Source organism: Globicephala melas, chromosome 1, assembly GCF_963455315.2.
Source record: "Globicephala melas chromosome 1, mGloMel1.2, whole genome shotgun sequence".
NCBI classification, from domain to species: Eukaryota; Metazoa; Chordata; class Mammalia; order Artiodactyla; family Delphinidae; genus Globicephala; species Globicephala melas.
In genome coordinates, this window is record NC_083314.1 from 166,699,466 (window position 1) to 166,722,713 (window position 23,248).

The following is a 23,248-nucleotide window of genomic DNA, read 5'->3' on the forward strand; positions in this document are numbered from 1 at the left end:
CTTCCATGGGGCAACAAGGCAGTGAAACAGCAGTACTGAGCTGGCATTTACTGAGCAGTTAGTTAATTTGCCAGTGTCACATTCTAGACAGTGTTAGAGCAATAGTTAAGAGTCTGATCTCTGAGCCTGACAGATAGTGCTGGGCTTGCATCCTGCTCTGTCATGTAGATGAGTTATCTTGAACAAGTAACTCAACCTCTCTAAGTCCCCAGTTCCTGATTTCAGAGTTCACTGAAGTTTATACCAGGCTGCTGCCTCACTAATTCACACTAGAAGGTTAGGGATTCTTGGGGATTGGAGCTGGGAAGCTGTTGTAGCCCAAGGGCTGGGGTTTCTGGCGTTCTCCAGGTAGTAGAGAAACGTTTGCATGGGGATTCTTCTCAGGTTCCATGGTCATGTTCTGGGTGGAGGTCATAGATCAGAAGGGCTCCACGGCAGATTGGGTTACGGGAAAAGCAGCCCCCTGGCAAAAGTGCAAAGGACCGGGCTCAGATGCCAAGTCCCATGCTCCTGGCAGGCTGAGGACCAGGCTTCCCCCAGTCTCTAGTCCCTCCCAGCCTGCACAGCAGGGACCCGGAGGACAGGCACTCTTCGTGGCACTCTACGCTGTGTTCTACACACACTAATGTCTCTGGAGATCCTTTCTTTCAACAGACCCCGCAGGGGGCAGGGCCTGCAATCTGCAATTCCTGCCTCTGCCTTCCTTAGCCCTGGCCTGGGCACACACACACACACACACACACACACACACGTGTGTGTGTGTGTGTGTATTTATTTATTTATATATATATTTATTTACTTATCTATTTTTATATATTTATATATATATATTTATTTATTTAACTCTTCTTTGCGGCATGTGGGATCTTTTAGTTGTGGCATGCGAACTCTTAGTTGTGGCATGTGGGATCTCGTTCCCCGACCAGGGATCAAACCTGGGCCCCCTACATTGGGAGTGCGGAGTCTCAGCCACTGGACCACCAGAGAAGTCCCCTGGGCACACATCATACGAGTGCCTGCTGTGAGCAGTCCACAGCGGTTGGCGTGCACAGGGACACAGGCTGTTCCGGAAGCGGCCTGTCTCAGAGGCGGGAGAGGAGGGAGGGAAGAGGCCGAGTCCCAGCGCTAGGGAGCGGTGCTGTCCCAGGGCGCTAGGGAGCGGTGCTGCCCCAGGGCCGAGGGTGGAGCTTTCCCTTGTCGTCCAGGAAAGGGCTGGGCCCGGCCTGTATACATGTGAGGGCAGGAGAGAGCGACTGCCGGCGCTCTCCTGCGGAATCCGGGTGGTGAGCACTGCCTGACCGATTCTCGGGACTCCCCCACGTGACTCTGGGTCGCGGATCACCGGATGCCCAAGATTCCCTGGACCCCAATCCCCGATTTCAGATCCTCAGGACCTTACAAGTCAGAGGCCGGATTTCGCCCTGGACACCAGATTCCCAAACGGGACCTCCAGCCGGACTCCGGATCTCCAGATCTCCAGATCTTCAGATCCCGTAGGAGATTCCCGATCCTGACCTGATTCCCGATCCCGAGATCCCGGTATCTGTTGTCTCTGGCTCCTGTCCCGCCCCGGGTGCCCAAAGCCCGGCGCCCGACGCCCGAGCGCCCCCGCATGGCGGGGCAGTGCCTGAGGTCCGGAGCCGCGGAGCGCGCCGGCAGCTGCTGGCAGGACCCGCTGGCCGAGGCGCTGAGCCGGGGCCGGCCGCTCGCGGCGTCCCCGGGCCGGGGCTGCGCGAGAAGCCGGCCGCTTACCGTGGTCTACGTGTTGACCCGGGAGCCGCAGCCCTTGGTGGAACCCGAGACTGGAGCCGAGGCGGAGCCGCTGCCTCTGCGCTGCCTGCGTGAGGCCTGCGCGCAGTTCCCCGGACCGCGGCCACGACCTCAGCTGCGCAGCCTGCCTTTTGGGACCCTGGCGCTGGGAGACACCTCAGCGCTCGATTCCTTCTACAACGCGGGTGAGCGCTCCTGGGGGCGGGGCGGGGCGCTGGGACGGGGCTTAGGGTCTGGGGAGGAGCCGAAGGGGCGTGGCTTGGCGACTCCCGGTAGATCCCGAGGTGTGGGGTGTAGGGGGCTATGCGGGCATAAAGTGAGCTAAAGTCTAGGGGCTCGAGGCGGGGCCGTGATAAAAGTGGAGTTTAGGGGATCTGGAGCACGACCGGACTCGGGCAGGGATTTAGCGGATCCAGGCCTGGCTCGTGGTTCAGGGTTGGAGCTTAAGCACTCTGGAGTCGTCACCGTGCCTAGGGAGAGGCTGGGAGCGGGGCAGGGTGTGGTATCTCAGGAGTGGGATTGGAGAACTCAGCCTCGGGATGATCTCGCACGGATCTCATGACGGAGAATCCTGGGAGGTGGAACTTGGACTAGGAAAAGGAGCCGTAACATGTGGGCCTGGAATTCAGGGGTCCTAGCATACTACTTCCGAGGATCCGGCTGGAGAGGCAGAAAGAGAAGTGAAGGGGACCAACTGCCCAACTGCACTGGATTCTAGGCGAGGGAGCTTGGGTTATGAGACCCCAGTAGTTCCGAGAGAATGCGCCGAGCCTGGGTGAGGGGGCTGGAGGCGGAGCAGGGTCGTCCGGGGGCGGCTATTCCCGCGCGGGTCACCCCGCCCTCTCGCCATCCCGGACGCCCCGCCCCCGATACTTATTTGTTCATCCAAGAGTCCAGGAACCGTACTTGCAGGATGTCCATAAAACCTCAGCCTAAAAATGAAAGCTGACTCGACCTTGAGGACAGAGACACACAGAGTCACAGACTCACAAATCGTACATATCTTGATTCACATAAACTGTCGCAGACAGTATCACACACAGAGATACAGACACAGCAAGCTGCACACACACACACACACACACACACACAGAGGCACAGTGTTTGTACACGCACAGGGCATGTGTGTATACACATGTGTATACACACAGCACACTGCTTGTGCCAGCCCCTTTCAAGAGACTGGGTTGAGAACCCAGGGAAGGGAACTTTTATCTTTGCACAACTCCTGCCTCTCAGATGGCCTGGAACAGGCCCCAGACTGGTGCACAGCCCTCCTTCTCTGTGCCCAGTGTCCGCAGGCTCTGAACAGTGGCATGTGAGTCATAGCCCGGGGAGCTCCACTCCTTTCCTTGCAATACTATAGATATAATTTCTGTATGAGCCAGAGGGACCCTAAAAGGGAGAAACTGAGGCCCAGAGCAAAACTGGACCCTGCTGGAGTCACAATGGGAAGGCAGGCTGAGCCAGGATGGATCCCCAGGCTACTTCCCCACAAGCTGGGCTTCAGGGCTCAGGGCCCCCACCCGTGTGCCCGCAGATGTGGTGGTGCTGGAGGTGAGCAGCTCCCTGGCGCAGCCCTCCCTGTTCTACCACCTGGGTGTGCGGGAGAGCTTCAGCATGACCAACAACGTGCTCCTCTGCTCCCAGGCCGACCTCCCTGACCTGCAGGCCCTGCGGGTAGGTGGCCAGCGGGCTGGTGGGGGCCGGCACAAAGCTGGGGTGGCCCTACTCAGAACACCAGTATCTGAATGTCTGTCCCCTGCAGGAGGACATTTTCCAGAAGAACTCGGTGAGCAGAAAACACCCCTACTCCAATGTGCCCTTTGACCTCCATTATGATCTCTGACCTCCACTATCTTTCCTGGCCTCCTCATTCCTCTCTGACCTCCCTAGTGCCCCCTGACATCCATGTGACCCTTTGTTCCCTGTGGTCTCCCTTCATGAAGTGTGCCCCTTCCCTGCTATTTTAGTTCCCACTGGTGCTGACCTCTGACCCCCTCACTGCCCCTCTCTAACCTGGTACTGACCTCTGACCTCCACTGATTCCCACCTCCCTCCCACCAGGATTGCATTGGCAGCTACACGCTGATCCCCTATGTGGTGACAGCCACTGGTCGGGTGCTATGTGGAGATGCGGGCCTCCTGAGGGGCCTGGCTGACGGCCTGGTACAGGCTGGGGTGGGCACCGAGGTGCTGCTCACACCCCTGGTGGGCCGGCTTGCCCGCCTGCTGGAGACCACGCCCACGGACTCCTGGTAATGGGGGCCCTCAGCAGGTGCACCAGGAGGAGGCTGGTGAGGGTACAGGGGGCTGGGGCTGAGGGGCGAGCCCGGCCATTCTCTCTCTCCCCCTCCCCTGCCGTGGACGTTAGTGGCTATTTCCGGGAGACCATTCGGCGGGACATCCGGCAGGCGCGGGAGCGGTTCAGCGGGCAGCAGCTGCGGCAGGAGCTGGCTCGCCTGCAGCGGAGACTGGACAGCGTAGAGCTGCTCAGCCCTGACATCATCATCAACCTGCTGCTCTCCTACCGTGATGTGCAGGTGTGTGGTGCTCAGAGAGGCGGGCAGTGGGGGCAGCGGCATTCAGTGTCGGACAAGCCCGAGTCCAGCTCCTGGACTCACTTGCTCACTGGTGGCTTTGAACAAATTATCTGACGTCTCTGAGCCTCGGTTTCCTCGTCTGTAATAGGGGACGATCTTGTCTCCCAGGGCAGCTGGGAGGCTGGGGCACACAGTGGGTTCTCCGTGTAAGGTGTGGTGTCTACACTACCTGCTGGGCCTGAAGGAGGTGTGCAGAGGATGGTGGGTGGGAAGATGGGGTGTCGGGGTGGGAGGGGACCCCAGCTCAAGGTTTACCTCAGGGTCTGTGGGCCGATGGGACCCACCAGAGGCCAACAGGCCCGGGCACGCTATTCCCTCCTGCAGGACTACTCAGCCATCATTGAGCTGGTGGAGACACTGCAGGCCTTGCCCACCTGTGACGTGGCCGAGCAGCACAGTGTCTGCTTCCACTACACATTTGCCCTCAACCGGTGGGTAGCAGAGCAAGGCTCAGGTCGTAGCATGTGGGGACACGGGTCTCTGCTGTGCAAAGTCATTGCTGTCTGCAATCACTGCTGTTCAGGGAATTTGCTGACCAAGGTCACACTGACGTCAAATGGTCCCTATCGTTCTGTTCTTGCTGCCCAGAGTGGGGTGGGGTGGTGGCGCTGCCCTTGGAGTGGTCACAGCTATCCAAGGTCACTGCTTCTCAGAGTCACTGCAGCTAGAAATCACTTCCATCTGGGATCGCTACCTCTAGAAAGATCAGAGCTGACCAGAGTCACTGCTATTCTGGGTTCATGATTGTCAGGCCCTTGGAAGGGTCCCTGCTGTTTAGGGTCTAGGGGTTCCTAGACAGAGAGTGGAGGCAGGGCCATCAAGTGGGTTCCCAGCCTTCTTCCCCTTCCCCTAGGAGGAACAGGCCTGGGGACCGGGAGAAGGCACTGGCTGTGCTGCTGCCACTGGTACAGTTTGAGGGCTCAGTGGCACCTGACCTATATTGCATGTGTGGCCGTATCTATAAGGACATGTTCTTCAGCTCTGGCTTCCAGGATGCTGGGCACCGGGAGCAGGCCTATCACTGGTAAGGGGCCCAAACGAGTGGACAGTGGGCTGAGCTAGAGGGATGAGGAATGAGGCTGTGGGCATGAGTCCAGCCCCGTGTCCCCCCACCCTTACCCCAGGTATCGCAAGGCTTTTGATGTGGAGCCCAGCCTCCACTCGGGCATCAATGCAGCTGTGCTTCTCATTGCTGCTGGGCAGCGCTTTGAGGACTCCAAGGAGCTCCGGCTCATAGGTGAACCCCAGTCCTGCACCCCTATCCCCTACCCACAGGAGCTCAGAGGGGCCTGGGGAGAGGGCAGGGAGAGAAGATACTGGGCTGGAGCTGAGGCCGACCACATCCCCTTTTGGACCTGTTCTGCCTGAACCCACCCCAGTCCTGGGCCCTCGTGAGCCCTTGAGCCCACAACTGTTCCTAAGCTCACACCTGTGTTCCTTACACACTGAATTCCACGTACACTTGTTCCCAAACCCTTACCTGTGCCTGAGCTCCTACTCCCACCTGAGATCTGGCCACACCTAAGTTTTTAGCCATTTCTATGTTCCTGCCCACATGAATTTTGTGGCCTACACCTGGGCTTTGCCCAAAGTTGTAATCACATTCAATACAACCCATGCCCCTCCCTCCCAGGCATGAAGCTGGGCTGCCTGCTGGCCCGAAAAGGCTGTGCGGAGAAGATGCAGTATTACTGGGATGTTGGCTTCTACCTGGGAGCTCAGATCCTTGTCAATGACCTCACCCAGGTGGCACTGGCTGCAGAGCAGCTGTACAAGCTCAATGCCCCCATATGGTAGGTGGCCCCTTCTGTGGTGGTCCTGGGCTGGCCTGGTCTATCAGCTTCTGCACCTATATCCACTGGCTTCTAGTCCGAACCTCTTTCAGACCAGTGCCCATGGCACCCAATGGCCACATTCTGGCTGCATCCAAGCCAGTCTACTCCCCTGGCAGTGCTAGCTGGTGCCTGGGCTGAGCTGAGGGCAAGGTTGTGTCTGCAGGTACCTGGTGTCTGTGATGGAAACCTTCCTGCTGTACCAGCACTTCAGACCCACACTAGAGCCTCCTGGAGAAACCCCACACCACGCCCACTTCTGGCTCCACTTTTTGCTACAGTCCTGCCAGCCACTCAAGATGACTTCTCCCCAAGGGGAGCAGTGCTTGGTGAGGCCCGTGGGGTGTGGGACCTGGGAGAGGGGCAGGTCCCTTTTGACCAACCCCTCTCCCCTGTCATCTGCAGGTGCTGGTCCTGGAGATGAATAAGGTGCTGCTACCGGCCAGGCTGGAGGCTCAGGGTACCAACCCGGTGAGCGCAGTGACAGTGAGCCTGCTGGAGCCCGGTAAGCAGGTGGTATCGCCGGTGAGTCACCCCCATTCACATCTATGCACCCCTTCTCTCCAGCCTTTCCCCCATCCCCAGACCCCTCTCCCGGTCCCCACATCCCTCTCGGACCTTTTTCTTCTCACAGGACGTTCCCTCCAGCTGGACCTTCCCGGTGGCCTCCATCAGCGGTGTCAGGTGAGAGGGGAGACCTGGGGGAGGTCGGACGGGGGCGGGGGCGGCGCTGCTGGGCTGCCCGGCTCACTGGGGTTCTTCATCCCTTCCAGCGTGTCGAAGCGAGACGAGCGCTGCTGCTTCCTCTACGCGCTTCCCCCGGCTCAGGACGTCCAGCTGTGCTTCCCCAGCGGAGGGCACTGTCAGTGGTGCGCGCAGCCCTTCGGCGTCGGGGTGCTCTGAGGGCAAGGGTGCCCGGGGTATTGAGGGAAAGGAAGGGACATGTTCCCTGGGTGCTCTTCGGCAAAGGGGACAGTTTCCGCCCAAGGTGCCCCTCCCATCAGTCTGATCTCCGTCCTCAGGTTCTGCGGGCTGATCCAGGCCTTGGTGAAGAATCCGGACTCCACGGCGGCCGCAGAGGAGGCGGAGGGCGGAGGGGAGGTATTGGAGGTGAGGAAGGGGTTGCTGGGAGCTTGAGGAGGGGGAAGGGCTGAGGGCCCAGCTGAACCCCGCATCTCACCCGCCCCCCAGTTTGATTATGAGTACACGGAGTCGGGAGAGCGGCTGGTGCTGGGCAAGGGCACCTACGGGGTGGTGTACGCCGGCCGCGATCGGCGCACGCGGGTGCGCATCGCCATCAAGGAGATCCCGGAGCGGGACAGCAGGTTTGGGACCTGAGGCCACGCGGGCGGGGCTCAGGGCTCGGGGTGGGGGGCTGGGGGACCAGGTGGGCGGGTCAAATGGGCGGGACCGCGAGTTGAGAGGGTCCTGTGGGCAGGACTGCAGGCGGGGGCGACGCGGATGCCCAAGTGGTCGAGCCGAGTGCGCTGGCTCACAGAAGCGAGAGTACGAGCCCAGTGGGCCCAGGCCTGTGCGCAGAACTGCAGGGACCCGGAGGGCGGGCTGTGGTCTGGAGGGCATGTGGGCTGGGTGATTAAGTTGCGGAAGGTCAGGGGCGGGGGTGCTGGTGGGCGGGGCAGATCCTGGGGGCCTGCCTTGCTGGCGCTGGAGTTGGGTAAGCATCTCTGCCCCAAGCTGGCCTGTTCTTTACTCCCTACCTGCCCCCAGGTTCTCTCAGCCACTGCATGAAGAGATCGCTCTGCACAAACGCCTGCGCCACAAGAACATCGTGCGCTATCTGGGCTCAGTCAGTCAGGGCGGCTACCTCAAGATCTTCATGGAGGAAGTGCCTGGAGGTTCCTGCCCTGCGTGGGACGGGAACGGAACTGGAGTTGTGGGGCATGGGGCTGGAGCCAAGCAGAGGTGGAGAGCCCTCCGGGAAAATGAACCCTAGCGTGTGTGGGTAGTGTAGCCCAGAATTAGCTGAGGCAGTGCAGTTGGGTGATGGAGTCTGGGCCATGGCCTGGCCTTTGAGCAGAGCTGTGCGCTGGAGTAAGTGGGTGCCAATTATGACCTTGGACTCATCTTCCCAGGCAGCCTGTCCTCCTTGCTGCGGTCAGTGTGGGGACCCCTGCAGGACAACGAGAGCACCATCAGTTTCTACATCCGCCAGATCCTGCAGGGACTCAGCTACCTGCACGACAACCGCATCGTGCATCGAGATATCAAGGTCAGCGTGTAGCTGGCTCACCCTGGTGGGGAGTGGGGAGGCAGAGATATGGCCCCAGACAGAGGCTGACATTTTAGACTAAGTGGACAGACCCTTTGCAAAGGACTGGGGAATTCATCAAGAAGGTTCCCTAGAGAAGGCAAGAAGTTCAGATCTGAAGCTAACTTCCAGAGGGGGATAAGTGGGATGGCAGGGGGAGGAGGTTGACAGAGGCACGGTAAGGCTGGGAGTCCCAGGAGTCAGGGTCTCGGGATAGAGTCCAGTTCTGGCACCAGGAGCCCAGCCTGATGTCTGCTGAGCACACTGTCCACTCTACTCAGGGGGACAATGTACTGATCAACACCTTCAGCGGGCTGCTCAAGATTTCCGACTTCGGTACCTCCAAGCGACTAGCAGGCATCACACCCTGCACTGAGACCTTCACAGGTAACAGGGGGTGGGGTGGTGAATGGGGTTGCTGATGTGGGGCAGAGAACTCTTGGGACCTTCCAGGGAATGCTGTTTCTCCTGGGCATGGAGTTAGAGTCCTAATGGGGGATGGAACCCGGGGCAGGTGATTGAGCCAGAGGTTAGCTGATAGGATCTAGAACTGGAGCTTGCATAGCTGATGACATTGAGTTTAGTCCCTGAAACGGAGCCCAGAAGTGTTGATGCGGCCAAAGGTCAAAGCGGATGATGCGATCCAGGTTAGATCATGGCACCTACTGTGGGTGATGGAGCCCACGAACGTGACAGAGCCTGAGATGAGCGAGGAGGCTCAGGATAGATGGCTGATGACCAGGGGAGGTGATAGGAACTTCCGGATACTAAAGTTCAGGGTGAATGCAGGTGGCCAGAGGATGACAGAGCACCCTGCCACCCCCACAGCGACAAAGCCTAGATGCACATTATTGCTACTGCTCCTGTCCTAGGGACCCTACAGTATATGGCCCCAGAAATCATTGACCAGGGCCCACGAGGGTATGGGAAGGCGGCGGACATCTGGTCATTGGGCTGCACTGTAATCGAGATGGCCACAGGTCGCCCACCCTTCCACGAGCTGGGGAGCCCGCAGGCTGCCATGTTTCAGGTGAGATCCCTCACGGCCTGGCTTATGAGGTGGGGTGGGGACAGACTGGGCCCTGAACACCTCTAAACTTGTCCCTTGTGTCCCCTCCCTGCCCTCTTCCCAGGTGGGCATGTACAAGGTGCACCCACCAATGCCCAGTTCTCTGTCAGCCGAGGCTCAAGCCTTCCTCCTCCGAACTTTTGAGCCGGATCCACGCCTCCGAGCCAGTGCTCAAGCGCTGCTGGAGGACCCCTTCCTGCAACCTGGGAAGAGGAGCCGCAACCCCGGCTCCGCCCAGTACGCTCTAAGGCCCTCAGGTACCAAGCGGGTGGAGGGAGTGAGCACGCTGGGGTGAGGGCAGAGGAGCTGTGGCGGTGAGAGGGCTCGGGGCCCCGGATGACAGCCTTGTCCCTCCCTCAGACGCCCCTTCCACCAGCCCCACTCCTTTAGCTGCCTTGACCTCCCAGTCCCAGACATTCCCGCGGCCTCAGGCACCCTCTCAGCACCCTCCCAGTCCCCCCAAGCGCTGGCTCAGTTATGGGGACACCAGCCAGCTCCGGTAAGAACCCAGGGTCCTGGGGGGGGTTTGCTTCATCTGGTTTTGTCCTGGTACGCTCCCTCCAGAAAAAGCCCTCCTTGGGGACTTGGGCACTTTGGCCACTTGTAAGGATGGCATTTGGTGCCCTCCTCCCACATGCTCTTACTTATATTTATTGTGCCCTCTCAATGCTGAGTTCATCTCTTTTGTCCCTGTGAGGTGGGCATAAAAGTAAAAGCCAGGATTCAAACTCTGAGGTGGAGGTGGCGGGATGGTGTTGCTGCCCACCCTCCAACAGCCGCTCTTCACTGCACCCAGGGTGCCTGAGGAGCCGGGGGCCGAGGAGCCCGCGTCCCCTGAGGAGAGTTCGGGGCTGAGCCTCCTGCACCAAGAGAGCAAGCGCCGGGCCATGTTGGCTACGGTACTGGAGCAGGAGCTACAGGCCCTGGCAGAGAGTCTGCACCTGGAGCGGGAACAGGTGGGCGGCTCGTCCCGGCCCCCCCTGCTGGTCGAGCACCGACAGGACTCCTGCTGAAGGCCTCCCCCGTCCCTCCGCTGCCCACCCCACCGCGCCCTGCACCCTCCCACCAGCATCTCCCCCCGGCTCAGGCGGGAATACTCGCTGATGACCTTCTCTGCCTCCTCAGGGTTCCCATCTGGGGAGGAATCATGTGGAACAGCTACTGCGCTGCCTCAGGGCGCACATCCACAATCCCAACCGCCGGCAGCTGGCCCAGGAGCTGCAGGAGCTGCAAGGGCAGCTTCGGGCCCAGGGCCTCGGGCCCGAGATTCTGCAAGGACCGCTCTTCGCCTTCCCAGATGCGGTGAGGGAGCTTTCTCAGTTAGGGCTGCCCAATAAGAGGTAGTGAGCTCCCCATGCTTGGGAATGTACAAGGACTTGATGTTGCAAGATTCCATGTCTTCCCCGATAGAACCATCGGGAAAGGGACATCGGCCCAGTCCTAGCTTCCCAGCCCCTCCTTTGATCCCAAGCCCGCCCACCCCACTTGCCTCCGATAGAAGACTTTCTAGGCCTTTCCAACTCAAGCCCCATCTCTGTTTGAAGCTCTGCAGTCTCAGCCGCACCCTTCCTCCTGCTCCAGGTGAAGCAGATCCTCCACAGGCGCCAGATCCGCCCACACTGGATGTTCGTGCTGGACTCGCTGCTCAGCCGCGCTGTGCTGGCAGCCCTGGCTGTTCTGGCCCCAGGTGGGTGGGGGACCGGAGCCTGCCTGCCTGCCTGCCTGCGGGGCGAGGATGTGATCCTTGGGGGCGTGGCGAACACAAATAGGGCAGGTAGGGGCGTGGTCAGCGAGGCCCTGGCTTGACCCGGCGCCAAGCAGGGGGATGGCGTAACCAAATGGATATCTCCCAGGCTGACACTGCCTAGCCCGTGCCCAGAGCCCCGCGTCCTCTGCCGATGTCTGGGGTCCTAAATGGGCATTCTCGCCCTGCCTGAGTTCACCCCGCTCGGATTGGCAGGGGCGGAGAAGGAGGCAGTCCCACCGAAGCCGGAGGAGTCCAGTAAAGAAGAGGAGTCCCAGGAGAAGCAGCAGGAGACCCCAGTCCAGCGGAGCCCGCTCCCAGGGGAACCCGAGCAGGGAACCCCACCTTCGATGGTGCAGCTGGGCCTCTTGCGAGCAGAGACCGATAGGTACAGCTTCTGGGACTCGCCCATAGCCTCTGCAGGAGCTTCACCCCTACCTACGCCCCCTCCATTCTATTGCCTTCTGCCTTCTAACAGGCTACGAGATGTCCTGGCTGAGAAGGAACGGGAGTGCCAGGCCCTGGTGCAGCTAACCCTACAGCGCGTCAGTGGGGAGCCCGCAGGTGAGGGGGAGCAGTCTGGAGAGCTCGAACGGTGGGTGTGAGGCAGCTTCTTGGCAGAGGCGTCCTTGGGTTCACCAGCTTTCTCCCCGACAGCTGCTCTCACAGTGGACCATGGCCTGGTGCGGTGGCTACAGGAACTGAATGTGGATTCAGGCACCATCCGGACGGTGAGGGGGCGAGTATTGGCAGTCCCTGACCCCCCCCAACCAAAGACTCCAACTATGCCCATCTTTCAGCTCTTCTCACTTTCTCCCTCTGATGCAGAGAATCTCAATACTGAATTAGCACTTTGTATATGCCTCCCATTGGACAGATGAGAAAACTGAGGCCCAGCAAGGAGTGTGATCTGTCCTAGCATGTTGGTAGTAGAACAGAGCTAGTTCCTGGGTCTCTGGACCCATCTTTCTCTGATTTTAACCCTCCCTGTTTCTGTGTATGTGTCTTTGTCCACAACTAGCTACTGAACCACAGCTTCACCCTCCATGCCTTACTGACCTGTGCCACCAGAGATGACCTCGTCTACACACGCATCAGGTATGTCCTGGGCCCTTGAGGGATAACCCACACATATGGCCTCATGCTGGCCAGATCGTGACACCACCCCCCTAGTTACAGACCTGCCTGTGTTCCTCTCTGAAAACTATAGGGACCCTAAGGTCCCTTGGGGACAGAGGGGGCATCAGGCAGACAGTGGGTACCAGAGAGAGAGCCCAGGGCCTTCTTCTGCCTGAGGCTCATTGAGCCTGGTACCCCCAGGGGAGGGATGGTATGCCGCATCTGGAGAGCCATCTTGGCACAGCGAGCAAGGTCCACGCCAGTTACCCCTGGCCCGCGGGAGGCTGAATGAGGACATCAGAGACGGGAGGCCAGACCCAAGGATGGACGAATGCAGGAAACACAGCGGCTTCTGACACACCTGCCCCAGGACCCAGGGGCAACTGGAGGAGGCCAGGTGGGTGGGGGGCAGGGTAGGGCCCAAGCCTAGCCCCAGTGGGGGGAACCAACCAGAGAGGTGTCTCAAGCTCACGGAGTGCCGGCAGGCAAAGACTATTAAACAATACTTTTGTACCCTTGGGCCTTGGTGATGTCTGAAGTATGGGGAGGAGTCCTAGGACCAGCTCCCTAAAGTCTTCATGTCTGAGTCTAAAGGTCCTTCATCTGGCCCTCTTCACTTCCCTGCTATCACTGCCCTCCCCACACTCCCACCCCCAAGCCGACATCAGCCCCTTGTTGCCCTCAGAATAGACTTTATTGACTTTAGCCAAGGGCAGGCCGTGAGATGGGGGTCCAGAAAGAGGGGTTTTGTAGGGCTTGTAGGGCAGCTATGTCCTGGGGGCCAGGTTGGTTCTGAGGGGCAGAAGGCCATGCACCCACTCACATGGCCGCTCCAGAAGGGTCTGCCACAGCTGCCTCTCCTCAGGTGTGGAGTCCATCCAGGGCACCTGGAGCCCATAGCTGCTGCCTAGATGTGGGCGGGCAGGGGTGGAAGACACGGTCACACTGGACACCCCAGGTCCCAAGGAATACCCGCCTGGTCCCAGATCATGCACTATCACCCTCACGTTCTCCGTGGACACCAAAGCTCAGGAAAGGACAGAGAAGTGCCCAGGGCCACATGTCGAGCCCCTGCCTCCTAGCATCGGGTCCCCTCAGGGCTCTGCCCCACTCACCGGTGCCCAGGCTGAGGCGTGTGCCCCCCAGCTGGCGACTGGCCAGGGGCCCATGGTCCCAGAGAGAGAGCTCAGCACAGGCCTGGCGCAGGTCAGCAGGACCGAAGCCATCATAAACCATGGTGTGATTGAACGTGGGGCTGAGGCTGCGTCGCACCACCCTTGTCCGTTGGCGGCTGGCCTGGCTGTCATCAGGCAGCACCAAACTGTGGGGGGGTGGGCTGGCGTCAAGTGGCCACCCCCTCACCCTCCCCAGAACCAACAAGTCACCAAGTCCTACCCATACTTCCTCATAATGTCCACGTCCTCTGGCTTCTGCCTGAGAACTGGCCTCAAACCCTCAGTATCCTGGGACCTTTGCGCCAACCTCCTCTCAGATCTCCTGCCTTTAAAAGTCACAACACCTATTCACAGGACCCCAGAGTAATGTCTCTGAAATGCAGTTCTGCGACTCCTCAGCTCAGTCACCTTCACAGCCCCCCAGAAGTAGTTTCCAAACTTTTTAAAGCCTTGGAGCCCTTTCTGCAAGACAAAAATATTACTCAGAAGTACAAAACCTAAAAGAAAAACAATGTCTTTTGTTGCATCAAGGCTGGGGACTCAGGCCTCACTGGCCTGCCTCTATTTTACTCTCTGAGGGTGGGACAGCACCTGGAGGCACCCCTAGAATTCCTCCGGTGCTTACTTGCAAAACCACTGAACTGCAAGTTCAGGACCAAACCCCACAGCCTGGCTTTCCAGGTCCTCCATGGACAGGCCCCTGAGACCTCCCAGGTCTCAGCCTCAGCTCTCCAACCAGTCCTATGCTCCAGTCACTGAAATGCAGCTGCTCAGAGGAGTCCTCAACTCTCCTGACTCCAGGCCTTGGCTCAAGCTGTCCCCTCCACCTCCGCTCAGCGGTCGAAGCCCAGAGTGGGGAATCAAGGGTGGGTGACCAGAAGGGGTTTGTTGAAGGTGGGGAGCTCTACTGCATGAGAAGGGAAGGGAGGCGGGGAAGTACCGATGCCCCTCACCATTGTATGTAGGTATCCAGGGATCCTGGGCGCAGAGGCACGAGGTCCTGAGCTTCCTTCACCCAGAAGTGCAGCTCCCCACTCGGGGGCAGTCCTGCGCCTGCGAAGAGGCTCGGCTCAGGCCCTGCCCCAAGGACAGACACTTGTGCCTCACCCTTGCGGGACAGAGATTCCCCGCCTCTCAAGGCCTGTCCAGCTTGGCCTCTCGCCGGCGGTCACTCACCCTCAGAGCCAGCGGGCACGTACTTGAGGGACAGAGAGAGCAGTCCGCGGCTGGGAAGGTCGTCGGGAGAGGGCGGGACCTGCGACAGGCGGGATCGTCAGGGGGTGGGGACAAAGTCCTAGGGAAAAGGGGCCGGAAGGGAGCGGAGTCTCCAGACACCGACGGGGCGGGGTCTTGGAGGGGGCTGCCGAGAGAACAGCCTGGGGAATCCGACAGCCCTGCCACCGGCAGTCAGGGACAGACCTCTGCATGGGGCCCTAAGGTTTCGAGGCTGACGGGGACTGGGGGAAAGCCCAGTGCGGTAAAGGCGGGAGATCTGTGCCGCGGTCTACCCGCGCGGGCCAGCTGCTCACCCGGGGCTGCAGGGGGAGCCAGGTGGGCTCGGAGTCCCAGTCCCACGTGTCCAGGGGCACTTCGACTTCGCCCAGAAAGATGTTGCGACCCAGGCTTTCGCGGTGCCACACGGACAGGCTCAGCACGCGTCCCCGGAGCTCGGCTTGCGGGACAGAGTACTGGGGACAGGAGGTGTGCTTTAATGAAGCAGCGTCGATGGCCCCGGCCTCAGTGTTGCGGGAGTGTTGGCTGGGGCTTATTCTACCACGCTCCTTGCTGGAAGGAATCCTGGGGAACCCCGGACGGTATTAATGGGGGTCTGGACTAGCGCCGCGCCCACCTCTAGGCTGACATGTTGGAGAGCGCGTTAATGCGAGGGCCTCCCTGCCGTTCCTCCCCCAGAATGGAGGACTGGAACGACCGACAATGACGACACCATGGCTGCCCCCGCCACCCGGTCCCCGCAGGAAGGGGCGTTCGGTTCCTTAATGGGGGGCCGCCCTGGCGTCGCGGCCTCACCCAGAGAGTCTCGTTGAAGACCGGGTTCAGATTCCGTTTCTTCACTGAGGTCTTGCGCTTGCTCTGCTTATCCGGGAGGAGTTTGCTTTTGACGTAGCTGGAGCGGGGCAGGTGAGGACCGGAGGTGAAGGGGGACCCCTTTACCCCTCCAGCCCCTTCCAGCGCCTACTTCCCAGCCACAGCCGGGAACGCAGCTTCGCGTGCCAGGCCTCGTGCAGCGCTTTACAGGAGTTATCTCACCCAGCTCCCGCGTCTACCAAGAACGTTATTCCCATTTTGAAGATGAGGAAACTGAGGCCAAGAACAGCGGTGGGGTTGGGCTGTGAGAGAGGCTCCCTAGCGCCCCTCCTCGCGGGGTCAGACACTCACGGGTCGGAGCGGCGGCGCCGGGCGGCGGCCAGGCCCTGGCACTGGATCACGTGCACGCGCAGCTGGGCGGCACCAGGCTCGTAGCGCAGCGCGAAGTACAGGGAGCCGCGCACCTGCACCGCGCCCGCCTCCGCCTCCCCGGACAGGCTCGTTTGGCTGCTGCTCAGCTGCGGGCGGAGGGTGGGGAGGTCAGGGAGGGCTGCGGGGCTCACGTCGGGGCCGGGGAAGGGGAGCGCGGAGAGTTCAGATGGGAGGGGAGGGGGGTAAAGTGAGGTAGCTTGCCTGGAGGCTGGAGTGTCAGGTCCGCGGGTCAAGGGAGGGGTCATGCAGGGGCAACGCCTCGGGATACGGGGAGGGGAGGCTCACCCCACCCCCACCCCAGGCCTTCTCCCTCACCCCCTCACCCCCTCACCGTGGAGGAGTTGAGGCTGGGCGTGGAGGAGCTGCTGCTGAGCACGCGTTCGAGTGACAGGTCGGGCCCCGGGACCTCCTCCCCATTCTCCAGGATCTCGGACGCCTCCAGGGTCTGAGGAGGAGGTAAATGACGGGGGCGTCCCCTAACCCCCCGCCCCTCCCGCGACCGCTCTCGGTCCCGGACCGCTCGCAGCCTCGCGCAGCTGCACTCCCCGCCCAGCGTCCGCTCCGGGTCTTGAGAGCAGCCGCGGGCCGCTCCCGCCTACCTGGGCAGGCGGGGGCTGCGGCTCCTCCTCTCCCCTCGACGGAGGCTTCAGCTCAGGGTCAGCCTCCTCTGCGGCGAAGGCCTGAACGCCGCCGGGGCCAGGGGCTGGGAGGGGCACAAACAGCTCAGCGAGCCCCTCCCCAGCCCGCCCTGCCCCTGAGCAAATTTGGAGGGACTGGTTTACAACCCCCATTCAGACCCCAGTTGTGCCCTGCGGTCTCCGGTGGAGACCGCACCTACCTGCCCCCTAAGCAGGACGAGGAAGGTGAACACAGGTGGCTGGGGTCACTTAGAGCTGCCTCTGATCCCCGCAACCTCTCGGTGCTCCCAGCACACACCTTCCCACTCACCTTCTTGGGCCTGGGGCTCCTCCTCATGATCTGAAGCCTTTGGGGGGACATATGGTGAGGGGAAATCAGGTCCCTGAAAGAAGCAAGGGGTAGAAGTCACAGAGGGGGCCAGTGGTGAAGGGGTCAGAGGTTCCAGCTTCAGATTCTGCACTGCCCTCAGGGCAGAGCTGGCAACCAGCTGCAGGACCAGTCTGGCCTGTACTTTACACCCCTTCACACTTCAGGGCCTGTCCTACCTAACTTCAGTCTGGCCTGTACTTCACACCCCTTCACACCTCAGGGCCTGCCCTACCTAACTCCCAGGGTCCCACTGGTGGCATCTGAGTCTTGGACCTCACCCAGCTCAGTCCACACTCCACCCCTAGTAACCAATTCAGAGTTTCCTTAGAGGATGGGCCCACACCCCCATTTGACAGAGGAGGATGACAGAGGCCCAGGCCAGGGTCTCCTAATTCTCAGGCTGGGCTCTTTCCCCAGCACATCCCACCTCCATGCCAGGGACACTGTACATTCATTCATTAGCCCATTCAGTCATTCATTACTCACCTCAGCCTCGCTGAACCCCTCTTGGGGGGCCTCGTCCATGGGGAGCCTGGGAGGAGGGAGAGGTATAGTCAGAGATGGGCCCCAGGTGACTGGGAGGCACCCTCCACTCCCTGCCATGCCTCCTCACCTGGGCTCCAGCGCCTCTTCGGTCTCTTTCCCAGCAGCCTGAGCCTCCCCATCGCTGCCCTGAGCCTGGTCTCCTGCACCCAGGTGAGAAGTTCTGTGAAACTCTCTTCTCAGGATGTCTGGCCCTTGGAGATGCCCACCCACCTCCTGTAGCCCATGGAGGGGTGGTGCCCACCCAAAGTCACACAGTGCCAGGGGCAGCTGGAACTGAAACCAGGGGCCCTCTGTCCTCGTCCACATACACCCGGTGACCTGGGCTGCCCAAGGCGTGCCCCACTCTGGGGAGCTCCTCTCACCCCTGGAGCCCTTCTTCCTGCGGATGGAGGCGCGAACAAGGTCAGAGCCAAGGTGGGCGTGGTGGTGCCGCTGGAAGCGTGCTTCCTGGAACCAGTCCCCTGTAAGGATCTTCAGCTGCCCAGGGTCTGCCAGCGATGTCCGGAGCTTGCTGGAGGATGGGGGAGGGCGCGGCTGTCACCACTCATGCAATCAACGTTATTGCCACCCACTCTGTGCCAGGCCCTGTACCTGGGGCCAGGGATACAACAGCAAATCAGACTTGATCCCTGCTTTGGAGGAGCTCAGTTTGGTGGGGAGACTGAGTCCAGAATAGACAAGTACACTATAGTGAGGTAGAGCCATGATGTATGTAAGAGGGCCAGCTTTGCCTGTGAGAATACTGGAGGGCTTCCCAGAGGAGGTGACATGTGAATTGCTCTTAAATGACAAATTGGAGTTCTCCAGGTAGAGAAGAAAAATAATTATTATTCATTAAATGACTGTGTATAATCCTTCCTAATTCTATGAGGTAGGGCTCGTTAGCTGCATTTTACAGATGAGGAGAGTGGTACTGGGGGGGTCCAAGGTTACAAGCTAGGAGGTGTCTGTCTGTCCCCAAACACTACTTGTAAGTCCCATGCTGCTCTGCCATTGTGCTCTTCCAGGCAGGAGAAACATCATAAAAGCGAAGGGTGTGTTCAGGGACCTGTGGAGCACCCGAGTGGCTGTAGTGGACATTCTGTGTATGTGTGTCAGGGGGTGAGGCTTACTGGTGGAAGAGGCTGGCAGGGTCCTACCAGGGAGGCCTGTGGACCACGCTTCGGAGCTTGCCCCTGACAGGAGATGTGGAGGAACCATGTGAGGTTTCAGGAGAGGATATTAAAGACAGATCTGGAGAGTCCCAGCTGCAGCATGGAGGGTGGGCCAGAAAGGGCGAGCCCGGAGGCAGGGAGGCCAGCAAGGGAGCTGGTGCAGCCACCCTGAGAGAGGTGATGAACTGAGCTGGCCAAGGGTGGAGTGGACCAGTGGGCAAAAACAAGACCTACCCAGATATCTGACAGGCTGCACGTTGGTAGGGGAGAGGGTGGGAGTCACCCAAGCCCCCCAGTGCCTGAGGCCCCTTCCTCTGGGGCTCCCTTACTCTGCCTTACCTGACCCGTCGCTCCTCCAGCTGGCGCAGGCGGGCATCTCTCTTCAGGACCTTGGCAATAGCCTCTTGCTCCTCCTCTGTCAGGAAGCTGAGATCCAATAGCCCATCAGCCTCAGGCTGTGGCTCATGGGCCATGAGGAGGCCAGGCAGGGACCAGAGCCCCTTTTGAGATGGGTGGCCCCTCTGGGGCATCAGCTGGGGCAGCGCCCAGGCTGGGCACACGTGGCTCCCTGGGGGCAGAGCAAGGGTCAGGTAAAGGCCTGCCCATATACAGGGCACATCCTGGAGCCAACTGCCTTTTCTGCCCAAATATACACTCCCCATGGTGGGCGGGGTACAAGCCCAGGAAGGCTGAGATCAAGGTGGCATGAGATGCATTCGTGGACACATGCACACCGACACCCATGAACATACTCAGGGACACACTCAAAGACATGTAGAGACGCACATGCGCACACTGATACATGTAGATATAGTTCCCCACAGTGAGATGCACACCTGGTCACACATGCACACTGACACCTATATAAAGACAGGCTCACGCATACCCGGTCCCCCATAAAGGGCCCTATGCAGTCATAGGCCCAGATCCATGTCCAGACCAAGAGATGTATGTAACATATCCTTAAACCTGCGCACAGGCGCACGCACACGGGAGACAAGGACCCACAGAGGGGTTCACCTGTACAAGAATAACTCCAGGGACAAAGACCTGTCCTTAGATATATACAAATCACACACACTTTTGCACACACATACTGCATCCCCCAAACTAGATTGTGAGCTCCTTGAAGTCAGGGACAGGGCCTCATCCTCAAAGCCAGAACCGTGCACACAGCAGATGGTTAGTAAAAGTTTGCCGAGTTAAATGCAGAAGTACGTGCACCTGCACACACACGGGAAATGCACACACACGAACACGCAGCCGGACACACAGGTGCACACACATATCTGCTCGCCACCCTGCCCCGGGAATCTCCCGACTTGGGTCCTTTCCCTCCACCCTTCACCTCCACCCTTCACCTCCACCCTGCTCTGGCCTATTTGGCCTTCCTGTCTGAGGCAGCCTCCTCCCCAGCTCACAGCCTAACTTCCTCCCCCGGAGGTAACTGCTGCACCCACTCCCACGGAGGCCTGCAGCCCAAGGTTGCCCCTGCTGCCAGCCCTGCCCCCTGGCCTGGAGCCCCTCTCTGGACCCCTTTACTGTGGCCACATGGGTTCCCCACGCCCTGACCCAGGACCTGGCTGGGGTGGGACCTGGTGGTGGAGGCCGAGTGCTGCAAAGCAGCTAAGGTACCACGGTGACTCCGGAAGGAAAACATTTGCCCAGCCCTGAGGGGCGTGTGGACGTGGCAAGGAGCCTGTGACTGGGCCGTGGGCAGAGCCGTGGCCCGAGCCCACTGGGCGGTCTCTCCTCTCCTCCCGCCCCTTTAGTCCCCTCCCTCCCGGGGCACCAGGCAGGGCTGAGATGGGAAGAGGACACTCAGCGGGCAGGTCCTGGCTTGTGCCTGCCGCCAGCCCGCGCTCTGTGCCCTCCCAGCTGAGTCAGCGAACCCCTCAAGCGAGCCCTCTCCCCCTGCTGCCCCACTCTCACCCGGGGGGGACTGGGTGTCTCTATCGGGTGTCGTGTGTGACACTGTGGAAATGCCTGTGTGACGGATGTTAACAGCATTTCCTGAACATCTACTGTGTGCAGGTCCCGGGTGTTGCAGACGCACTGTTTAGGGCTCTTCTGGGGCCTGGTGTGTGAGCCTGTGTGGCTGCCCCTGTGTTACCCGGTGCCACTGTGAGTCTCTGTTCAGCAGGCGTCTGCAGACTGTGGGATTTGGGAGGCTGTTTATTTTGTGGGTGTGAATGTTGTATCACTGCGTGTGTGTCTGGGCGTCATGTCACAGTGTGGTGCTGCATGGGGGACTCTCGTCTGTGTGATATGTTCTGTGACTTTCTGGGCGACAGCGCGGTGGGGTGTGTGCACATGTGTGACTGGGCTGTGTGTTGTGGTGTGTACTCTGATGCCCTGGGGACCACCAGATGTGTGTGTATGAGTATGGAGGTGGAGGGACGTTCCACAGAACTGACCCTCCCCGCCCTTGTCCTGAGGTCTGCTTGGGCTGGGCTGTGGGTATCTGAGCCCAGGGTCCCCAGCAGCACACCCCTCCCTGCAGTCCCCTCTGGTTCCAGAGGCAGAATCCAGTGTCTGGTCTTCCCCACTCTGTTTCAACACTTATGGGACAGACCCATTGTTCAGTTTAAGGGTCTGTCCATCTGTCTGGCTGTTCCAGCCCCAGACACGTCCCACCTCCCCGACCCCTGGGTCCTACAGGGTGCTCAGGACACCAGGTGGCAGTGCCCACCCCTCGGGACACTGGCAGGGGCCCTCTGGCCCCGAGGTGTATTACCTGTAGGGGTCCAGTATGGAGGGGACACCTTCGTCGGGTAACCCCGGCTTCCCTGGCAGCTGAGTTTCAGGGACCAGAAGAAGAGCAGTGAGGGCCTAAGGCTGACTCAACCGGCGGCCCAGCGGAGTGGCTGCCCCACTGAGGAGGAGGAAACACCTTCTCACAGGGCCTGATGCAAAACCGGGCCTGGACTCCCGGCTCCCCAGGGGCGCAGCCTGGGCTTTCAGCAACCCCAGAGCAGGTTTGGTGGGTAGGAGATGCCTGGGGCTTGGCCCCAGCTCCTCTGCAGACTTATTCTGTAACTCCTGTGACTCGAGCTGGCCCCAACCCCTCAGAGCCTTGGTTGCCCCATCTGTAGAATGGGTAGCAGCCCCACCCTGCCCACTAAGGAGCTGATAGGAACTTGCTTTGAAAGCAAAGTTAGAAACGTTTCTGAGAACCAGGGTGGTGGAAGGATTGCAGCCTGCAGCCAGACAACCCCGAATAGTTCCTGCTGTGCCACTGTGTGACCTTAAGCAGGTCTCTCAACAATTCTGAGCGGCACTTTCCTCCCGTGCAGACTGCAGGCAGCAGAGTGTGAAGAGCCTCTGAGGGAAATGAAAGTGCTTGGCACAAGCTGGCATATAGGAGGTACCAGGTGTTCCCGGGCCAACAGAGTCCCCTCCATGTCCACATATGCCTCCTAGGAAGTGCTGGCCTCAGCAGAGCTGCCCTCTGTCCCCTCTGCCACCCTGGGCCCCATCTGTCTGAGGAGGCCTGGATTCTTCCAGGGCCAAAATGAGGCTCCCATACCCTCCCTCTGTCCGTGGGGAGCCCCTCTGAGCACCCCCCATTCTGCTCCCAGATTCTTCCCCACCCTGAGAATAGGTTGGGCCCTGGATTACATTTGCTTTGGGACCATGAGCCAAGGCCACAGCAAAGCTTCCGGATGCCCCCAGGTCTGCTTCATTTCAATCCGCCTGTCTTGCCCCACCTGCACCATGGCTTAAAGATCAGAGGGCACCTCACAGACCCCCAAGAGGGGAGGTGGATAAGGAGTGGACTTACCCCACTCCTCCTCCCCAGCATCGGAAGTGGCTTCGGAAGGTTACCACCACTCGGAGCCCCCGAGGGTCCCTCCTCCACCCCCAGCCCAAGGTCCAGCCTTCCCCGTTTATTTTTGCAAGTCAGCCTTATTTTCTGAGCCTCTTTTCCCTCATCTATTAAATAGGGGTAATAATCCCTCCTCAGACGGCTCTCACTACAGTTCGGTTAGACCCCTACCGGCCCTTAATAAATACGCAGAGGCATTTGTAGATGCAATAGCCATTGAACATCCACTGTGGGAACGGCTACTGTGATGTCCGCCTCCTCTGTCAAGTCTCCCGGACTGGGAGAGGAGTGGCCTACAGTACCCTCACCGCTTCCCATCATTCTGTCCTGGCTCCTCCCCAGGATGCTTCTCTAACGCTCCCACCTCTCGGCTCTCACCATGGAAGGCATCAAACTTCCCTGTCTATTCTTCTGGCTTCTAAACTCCCTTCCTCTTTCTGATCTCCTGTCCTTGCCTCTGTGACTCTCCTGGACCCCTCTCCTGCTGTCTTCTCAACCCCAACTCCTCTGTGTCCTCCCCACCTGAAACCTTCTCCTATTTCCAAGTTTCCACTTTTGTGAACAGCCCTCATGACCTGGGCCCCAGGCCTCCTAATGCTTGCTGCCACTCATTGGACTCTCTCCCGTCTGTCCCCCACCTCTGCCACCCTCC

The 23,248-nt window shown here is 60.0% G+C and overlaps 2 protein-coding genes across 2 annotated transcripts; one reads left to right on the plus strand and one right to left on the minus strand.

Annotated features, from left to right (window-relative positions):
- The first annotated feature begins 1,612 nt into the window (after positions 1 to 1,612).
- Positions 1,613 to 12,855, plus strand: MAP3K6 (mitogen-activated protein kinase kinase kinase 6). The gene is made up of 29 exons (XM_030873027.2): positions 1,613 to 1,955; positions 3,311 to 3,450; positions 3,539 to 3,562; positions 3,838 to 4,028; positions 4,145 to 4,313; positions 4,698 to 4,804; positions 5,227 to 5,397; positions 5,498 to 5,610; positions 6,007 to 6,166; positions 6,372 to 6,534; positions 6,611 to 6,730; positions 6,840 to 6,889; positions 6,979 to 7,074; positions 7,228 to 7,315; positions 7,397 to 7,530; positions 7,934 to 8,061; positions 8,299 to 8,435; positions 8,756 to 8,861; positions 9,347 to 9,504; positions 9,608 to 9,800; positions 9,904 to 10,042; positions 10,340 to 10,499; positions 10,669 to 10,845; positions 11,125 to 11,230; positions 11,504 to 11,675; positions 11,766 to 11,851; positions 11,945 to 12,018; positions 12,309 to 12,385; positions 12,608 to 12,855. Exons 1-29 carry the CDS (start codon positions 1,613 to 1,615, stop codon positions 12,696 to 12,698), a joined length of 3,873 nt encoding a protein of 1,290 aa, XP_030728887.1. The 3' UTR covers positions 12,699 to 12,855.
- A 237-nt stretch (positions 12,856 to 13,092) lies between these two features.
- Positions 13,093 to 21,624, minus strand: SYTL1 (synaptotagmin like 1). Its single transcript, XM_030873083.3, has 15 exons — positions 21,505 to 21,624; positions 19,107 to 19,335; positions 17,976 to 18,124; positions 17,681 to 17,753; positions 17,554 to 17,599; positions 17,008 to 17,080; positions 16,659 to 16,762; positions 16,391 to 16,504; positions 15,979 to 16,145; positions 15,610 to 15,706; positions 15,111 to 15,269; positions 14,758 to 14,836; positions 14,535 to 14,634; positions 13,522 to 13,727; positions 13,093 to 13,313 (listed from the first exon to the last, which is right to left on the minus strand). The coding sequence occupies exons 2-15, from the start codon at positions 19,295 to 19,297 to the stop codon at positions 13,174 to 13,176; spliced, it is 1,698 nt and encodes a 565-aa protein (XP_030728943.2). The 5' UTR covers positions 19,298 to 19,335; positions 21,505 to 21,624; the 3' UTR covers positions 13,093 to 13,173.
- Between the last annotated feature and the right edge of the window lie 1,624 nt (positions 21,625 to 23,248).

Bases quoted from the DNA above. Each gene is read 5' to 3' on its own strand.
- MAP3K6 (XM_030873027.2), top strand. From the start codon at position 1,613: ATGGCGGGGCAGTGCCTGAGGTCCGGAGCCGCGGAGCGCGCCGGCAGC. The intron at 1,956-3,310 runs GTGAGCGCTCCT...GTGTGCCCGCAG, and splicing joins CGATTCCTTCTACAACGCGG to ATGTGGTGGTGCTGGAGGTG. The intron at 9,801-9,903 runs GTACCAAGCGGG...TCCCTCCCTCAG, and splicing joins GTACGCTCTAAGGCCCTCAG to ACGCCCCTTCCACCAGCCCC.
- SYTL1 (XM_030873083.3), bottom strand. From the start codon at position 19,297: ATGCCCCAGAGGGGCCACCCATCTCAAAAGGGGCTCTGGTCCCTGCCT. The intron at 16,505-16,658 runs GTAGGCGGGAGC...CCTCCTCCTCAG, and splicing joins CGCAGCCCCCGCCTGCCCAG to ACCCTGGAGGCGTCCGAGAT. The intron at 13,728-14,534 runs GTGAGGGGCATC...ACCCCCCCACAG, and splicing joins CTGGATACCTACATACAATG to TTTGGTGCTGCCTGATGACA.